At 33.9% G+C, this 7,290-nt stretch overlaps 1 protein-coding gene across 2 annotated transcripts; it reads right to left on the reverse strand.

The window, feature by feature from the left end:
• Positions 1-1,988: 1,988 nt before the first annotated feature.
• LOC131859798 (uncharacterized) lies at positions 1,989-5,816 on the reverse strand. 2 transcript variants are annotated; one of them, XM_059213879.1, is made up of 2 exons: positions 5,244-5,816; positions 1,989-2,162 (listed from the first exon to the last, which is right to left on the reverse strand). In XM_059213879.1, exons 1-2 carry the CDS (start codon positions 5,416-5,418, stop codon positions 2,023-2,025), a joined length of 315 nt encoding a protein of 104 aa, XP_059069862.1. In that variant the 5' UTR covers positions 5,419-5,816; the 3' UTR covers positions 1,989-2,022. The 2 variants fall into 2 exon arrangements, with proteins under 2 accessions (XP_059069862.1, XP_059069860.1); XM_059213877.1 differs by lacking the exon at positions 1,989-2,162 and adding an exon at positions 4,440-4,928.
• Between the last annotated feature and the right edge of the window lie 1,474 nt (positions 5,817-7,290).

Consider the following 7,290-nt stretch of genomic DNA (forward strand, 5'->3'; position numbering starts at 1 on the left):
GAAAAGAAGGCAAGAATCCACCAAATCTGAATGAGTCGGGAAACGTAGCCTACATATGAAGTCTAATCCCAATATCAAGCATTCAAGTTTCCAACGTTTAATGACAGAAGCCTCCTCCTCTCTCTCATTCTCCTTGGCTGCACTACGAATTCATAGCATCAAATAATAATTGAATTCAAACGGCATAAAAAAGTTTAAACTCAATTTCAATCATGATGGGCACAAAATTTTCTAGATGAAGAAAATTTTTTGAAAGGAATTTTTTTTCGTAAATGCTAAAACCCTCACGAATCAACTTATCAAGCTCATTTACTCATGCTTGTAAAACCAAGGCTCGGATCCGTCTAAGGCAAAGCAGGTTGGAAAAACAAGATCTGGGTCAAAAGTGAAACTAACAAAATCAATCACACAAATCTTATCTTAATTTATCCTAAAACAATCCAACAACTGACGCAAAAAAAGAACAGATGAAGAGACGCGAAGCCTTTACCTGACGGGAAAACAGGAAAATAGGTTTTCCCCTCAAGTTGAACAGAGTATATTTCCTTTGGAGGCTAATCTGTAGGTTCACGGAGCAAATCTACATCAGTTATCAAAATAGAGGTGTAGCTAAGACACTCCCTCCTTTTTAACTCTCTCTCACACTCTTTGCTCTTCTTTACCAGCTGTATTTCACTGGAATACAAAAGCTTCTCTGATTCAGTTACTTTTGGAATAAGTTCCTTTGGTAAAGAAGAGCGAAGAGTGTGAGAGAGGAAAAGAAGGCTAATTTTTAGGTTCAAGGAGCAGACCTACATCAATTAATAGAACAGAGGCACAGGCAAGGAGAATAAGAAGAATAAGAGGAGGAGGAGAATGTCTGGCATGGAAACTTGCGTGCGTGATATTGGGATTAGACGCCATGTTGCAAGGTGCACTTCACGTATTCTTTTCTCTCGGTGAAAACAGAAACAAGTGTCAGGTTTGGTAGATTCCATCCACACTCTCTGCCTTTTCTTCTCTCTCACGTTCTTTGCTCTTCTTTATCATTTAAGCATGAAACACATCTAACCACTATCACACAAGTGGTGTGATTTCCTGTGTTTAATATGACTTTGGTTTTATACATGTTTTGTTTTATATTGTATTTTAAAATTTAGAAGTAAATTTTTTTTTGGTATGTAGATTTCATTAGAGTTTGAATTTTGATCACAAGAATCACTCTTTTATTCTCAACACATTGTTGTTATCATTAATCTTTTTATTTCCAATCATAAATATTTAAATTAATTTGATTTATTAATCAGTTATAGTTGTATTACACATGAAATTTCCACATATTATAAAATCAAATACCAAGCTATCATCCAAGAGATCATGATCCCAATTTTTTTTTTAAGTCATTTGACTGCAATTTATTAAAACACTTGGACCCTACTTGAATTCCTCCCCTTTTTCTCAAACGGGGCATGCGAGTGAAAAAATGTTATAGGACTTTCTTCTCATAAAAGAATGCAAATGAATTCCTCCCCTTTTTCTCAAACGGGGCATGCGAGTGAACAAAAATGAATTCCTCCCCTTTTTCTCAAAGGGGACATGCGAGTGAAAAAATGTTATAGGACTTTCTTCTCATAAAAGAATGCAAATAAATAGATAAATATTTATGTAATAAGAGACATCTTGGTGATTTGCATTTTTTTTGGTGATGCAGGAAGAAAGGTTAGGTAGACTAAGAGTAGACAGTCTAAGATGAAGATTGATAGATTGATAGACTGATATCCTCGTCCTCAAAGAATATTGAAGATAAATACTGATATCAAATGCTTATTTTTTTTTGGATTCCTCCAAATGCTTTTTTTTTTTTGATTCCTCCAAAAAAAAATTATGACAATTTCAATAACAATGACAATGATATACTGCATTCTGATTTTAATGTCAAAATAGAATGATACACATTGATAGGTCTGACAACCCAGATTGATCTGAAGAACATTACAAAACATTACAAGTCATATTATTATTTATAAAGGTGAGGATGTGGATTCACTTGACCTTACTGGGCATGAAAGGTTGAGCTGGTGTACGTCGACCATGGAGGCATTCTTCCATTTTTATTCTGTTACCATTCATATAACTTGGAAACATTGAATTAGACATAGGAAATAGCATTCCATACATGAATCCTGATACATACAAATTAAACATGCTTTAAATATAAGGTAGGACATACTAGATATGTTATATGGTACTTTATGTTTGGTCTGATAAATGAGGTTAATAAAGGACATAAACAACCGTCCACCAAATCATGAATATTTCAGTCATTCTGAGTTGCCATTTGAAATGAATAGCATTAACGATCCACCAGGCCAAAATATTCAGAATATGTTCTAGCGGTAATTTCTAATCGTCAAAATAACATATAACGACACTTAATAAAACTTGCAACACAAAATGGTTATTAAGAATTTGTTCATGCATCGGGGAATTCGGCACAAAATATTTAGCACGCACTTGTGCACGTCTGTGTGCTCAGTTTGTTGTTATGAAAAATTGGAAGCCCAGAGTTAGACGTCAGCTTGGCCCACTTAAGGCACAATTTGAATTGAATGTGTGCCCGTCGCCTTTTGGTTTCCTATCTTTTATTTCCCTTTTAATTAATCATTGCCAAAGTTTCTCAAGTTATTTTTTATTTCCCTTTTAATTAATCATTGCAAAAGTTTCCCAAGTTATTTTTGATTCCCTCAACAGCGTGTAACAGTTCTTATTAGTTTTGCTTCCATTTCAACTTTTGCTTGATTAGTTATTTTTTATTTCCCTTTTAATTAATCATTGCAAAAGTTTCCCAAGTTATTTTTGATTCCCTCAACAGCGTGTAACAGTTCTTACTAGTTTTGCTTCCATTTCAACTTTTGCTTGATTAGTTCAAAGCAACTGTCGTCCTGTGAGGAAAGCAGAACATAAACTATATTCTTTAGGCTTAATATGTTGCTTAATATGTATGATTTAATACTGAAATAATTAAAGTCGTGATGAAAGCACAGGATGATGTTCAGAACATAAACTTTATCTAAGCCTAAATGGGTAACCATGATTTTTCTCACATTTTCAAAACTGGTCCATTCCTAAATGGGTAACCATGATTTTTCTCACATTTTCAAAACTGATTTTTTGTTTTCAAAACATATGCCTTCAAGATTTGCCTCGATTTATGGTTCCGTGTAAGCTACACCTACCGTTTTGATCATTATATGAAATATGCACAATGGATGACAGATTTGTCTTATCATTCTTCGATCTAACTTGATATCTGAGAATCAAAGTATTTACGAGATCAGATTTCGGAAAGTAGTGAAATTTTGTCCATGGTTTTTGCCTTGTCATATTATTAATGTTATTACCCTTCAAAGTTTATATAACATAGAAATCTTCAGATTTAATTTTATAATCAAAACAAAAGAGAGCTTACATGTGAAATGTCATATTTTCCTGCCACTTTCAGATCTAACTTGCATGTGAAATGTCCCATTTGCTTGCCATTTTTAGATCTAACTTGCATTTCTGAGCATTAAATTATTTTGTGAGATCAGATTTTGCTGCATTTCTGAGCATTAAAGTATTTTGTGAAATCAGATTTTGTAAAGTAGTGAAATTTTGTTCATCTTTGTTGCCCTGTCAAACTCCGAATGTTACTACCATTTTGATAGCTTACATGTGAAATGTCAGATTATTTGCCATTTTTTAGATCTAACTTACATGTGAAATGTCAGATTGCTTGCCATTTTTAAATCTAACTTACATGTGAAATGTTCATATTTGCTTGCCATTTTAAAATCTAACTTACATGTCTGAGCATCAAAAGATAAATTTATCAAGAGTTTTATCTTGGGAAGAAGTCTCATTCAGACATTTCATGATTAGCACAAAAGCTTTATTTACAAAATAAGTTGTCTGCTCATAATGTTGTGGATATATAGTCAATGGCCATGAGATTCACCATTAAATGTTTAAATCTGATATTACAGCAAAGTTTTTATGGGCACTAGCATAGCTTATTCTTCTAAGAAAGAGAAAATAGGTAACATAACCTGTATTTCTTTGATCAAGGGAAGATAGGTAGCAGATCAAATGAGTTCACTGCTTACATGCTTATATGGAAAGAAGCAATAAAAATAATAAGTTAGTTATATCAATTATAAATTTCTATGCAAATTGATCGTAGGTTTATAAAATGTTTCTTATGATTGAGAATACACCCTTATTGAATACACTGCTTGAGATATTTTTTTTCTTATACCGTCACAATACATCTGGAATCGATCCCAAAAAAATACACACTGTATTTATTTTATCCCTTATCATAATATCTTTTACCAAAACTAAAATGAATACACAATTCCAATAAATATTCCACACAACTGTACACCATGATTTCAATATTAAACTTATACATATCCACAAATCAAACACATGGAAAAGATTCAGATTAAACGTAAATATTGTTCCTTTAAACATATCCAACTTTAATCCCCAGATTTCTTAACAGTTTTCTGAACTTCATACAACAAAAACATAATTAGAATCAGTCAACACATACAGCCCAAACATCAAACTGAACATCTTATAAAACCAAACGCATTGAGAATGATCAGTTGTGATTTCTATAATAAATGATATTCTGAAAACTAAATCTATTAACAGTTACGGAACTTAGATGTTACCGGAAACATGTGAGAGTATTAACAGACCGAAAGTGTACAAACCCTATAACAGGGCTTTTGTATATCAGTGGATGAAGACCAAAGCACTGAAGCATGGCTTTTGTATACCAGTGGAATACAAACGTTTTAGCAGGTGAAGAACAGCGAAGGATGAGAGAGAGAAAAAGAAGGCAGGAATCCACCAAATCTGAATGACAGGAGCCTCATCCTGTCTCTCATTCTCCTTGGCTACATCACCAATTCATACCATCAAATAATAATTGAATTCGAATGGCATAAAAAAAGGTTAAACGAAACTTCACTCACAAAACTCTCTGAATGAACAAAATTTCTGAAAGGAAAACAATTTCTAAATGCTAAAACCCTAACGAATCAACTTATCAAGCTCATTTCTAGTGTTTGTAGAACTAAGGCTCAGATCCATCTAGAGACAGATCTGGGCAAAAAGAGAAGCTAACAAAAGCAATCTTATCTTGATTTACCCGAAAACAATCCAACAACTGATGCGAAGATAGAACAAATAAAGAGACGCGAAGCCTTTACCTGACGCGAAAACAGGAAGATAGGTTTTCCCCTCAAGTTGAACAGAGTATTTTTCCTTTGGAGGCTGATCTGTAGGTTCAAGGAGCAGATCTACATCACTTATCAGAACAGAGGTGTAGGTAAAACACTCCCTGCTTCTTTTTATTCTGTCACACTCTTTGCTCTTCTTTACCATCTGTATTTCACCGGAATACAAAAGCTTCTCCGCGTCAGGTACAATGGTCTTTTCACTTTCGGAATATGTTCCTTTGGTAAAGAAGAGCGAAGAGTGTGAGAGAGGAAAAGAAGGCTAATATGTAGGTTCATGCAGCAGATCTACATTAGTTAACAGATTTTCAGGCAGGAAGATTAAGAGGAGGAAGAGACGTTTGCCATAAGATGCAGGAAACTTGCATGCGTGATATTGGGATTAGACGCCATGTTGCAAGGTGCGCTTCTCAACTTATTCCTTTCTCGCTGTGAAAACAGAAGCACGTGTCAGGTTTGGCGGATTCCGTCCACGCTCTCAGCCTTTTTTCTCTCTCTCACGTTCTTTGCTCTTCTTTACTATTTAAGCATGAAACACAACTAAACCACTATCACACAAGTGGTGTGATTGCTTGTGTTTAATATGCGTTTGGTTTTATACATGTTTTGTTTTCTATTCTATTTTTAAAAAATTTAGAAGTAAATCTTTTTTATTGGAGTTATGAATTGGTATTTAATTTTTTTTTTTTGAACAATAACATTTCATTAGAGTTTGAATGAGTTTGAATCTTGATCACAAGAATCATTGTTTTTATTTCCAATAAAAAATATTTAAATTAATTTGATTTATCAATCAATTATAATTGCATTACAAAAATGAAAGTTTTGCATATCATAAAATCAGCTTACCAAACTATCATCTAAGAGATCAAGATCCCAACTTTTTGTAAGTCATTGGATTGCAAATAATAAAAACACTTGGACCCTCCTTGGGGCATGAGCATTAAGTCATCCAAGTGAAAAGATGTTGTAGGACTTTATTCTCATAAAAGAAGGCAAATAAATAGATAAATATTTATGTAATAAGAGACATGTTGGTGATGTAGGTATTCTTCAAAGGTTGCATTTGTTTTTGTCATGTGGGAAGAAAGTAGGTTAGGTAGACCAAGGGTAGCTAGTCTAAGATGAAGATTGATAGGGTAGGCTAACGGATCCCTTATCTTCAAGGAGTTCTGAAGATAAATACTGATGACCCCCCTAAGGGAATCCTAGTCATGCAAGTATAGGTGGTATTGGTAGAGATACCTATGGTGATGTTTAGTTTCTCTTTTCTATTTATAGAGGGTTTCTTACAAATAATTTCATGGAAGCCCTTGCCATCTTATATGCACTAGAGAGAGGTTGTGCTCTTTGTTGGAAACAGATTATTTGTGAATCCGATTCACAAGTGGTAGTGCTGATAACTAGGGGTTGGATGGTGTTAATTGGCATTTAGTTGTGGTTATTCGACAGATTCTATGGTTAAGTGGGTCTTTAGACTTTGTTACTTTTTTGTCACATTCCTAGAAAAAGGAATAGAGTAGTTGATTGCTAGTGAAATGTGCATATGATAGATTGTAAGGTTGAAATATTGTCAAATGGGGACATTTGTGGACATTTGTAGGTGGATTTATCTTATTTGCTAGAGCAATTAGTTGGGGATGATAGGAATAGTTAATTCTTTGTTCTCTAATGGCTTATAGGTCATTCTTGATTTGTATTGTTCATTTGTGATTAATTTAATGTAATAATTTTTAAAGAAGGGTGTGACAGTTGGAACCACCCTTTTGTGTTGTATAAAGCCCATGAAAACTATTACGTAAGGGCATGGGATAGGAAAAAAAGGGAATTATATTTTAGAGAGATTTGAGTGTGCACTTGAGACCATCCTAGCCAAGGGTTAGGTAGTGCCACTTCTATTGAGCATTGCTCCTAATGGAATCATCACTTGTGTAGAGCAGTGTACAAATAGAAGAGGTTGAACTAGGGATCCGCTCTAGGCAATCTGTAAAATATGCATTACTAATTGAGTAATTTATTG

The sequence above is a fragment of the Cryptomeria japonica genome, chromosome 11, assembly GCF_030272615.1.
Source record: "Cryptomeria japonica chromosome 11, Sugi_1.0, whole genome shotgun sequence".
Taxonomy (NCBI): domain Eukaryota; kingdom Viridiplantae; phylum Streptophyta; class Pinopsida; order Cupressales; family Cupressaceae; genus Cryptomeria; species Cryptomeria japonica.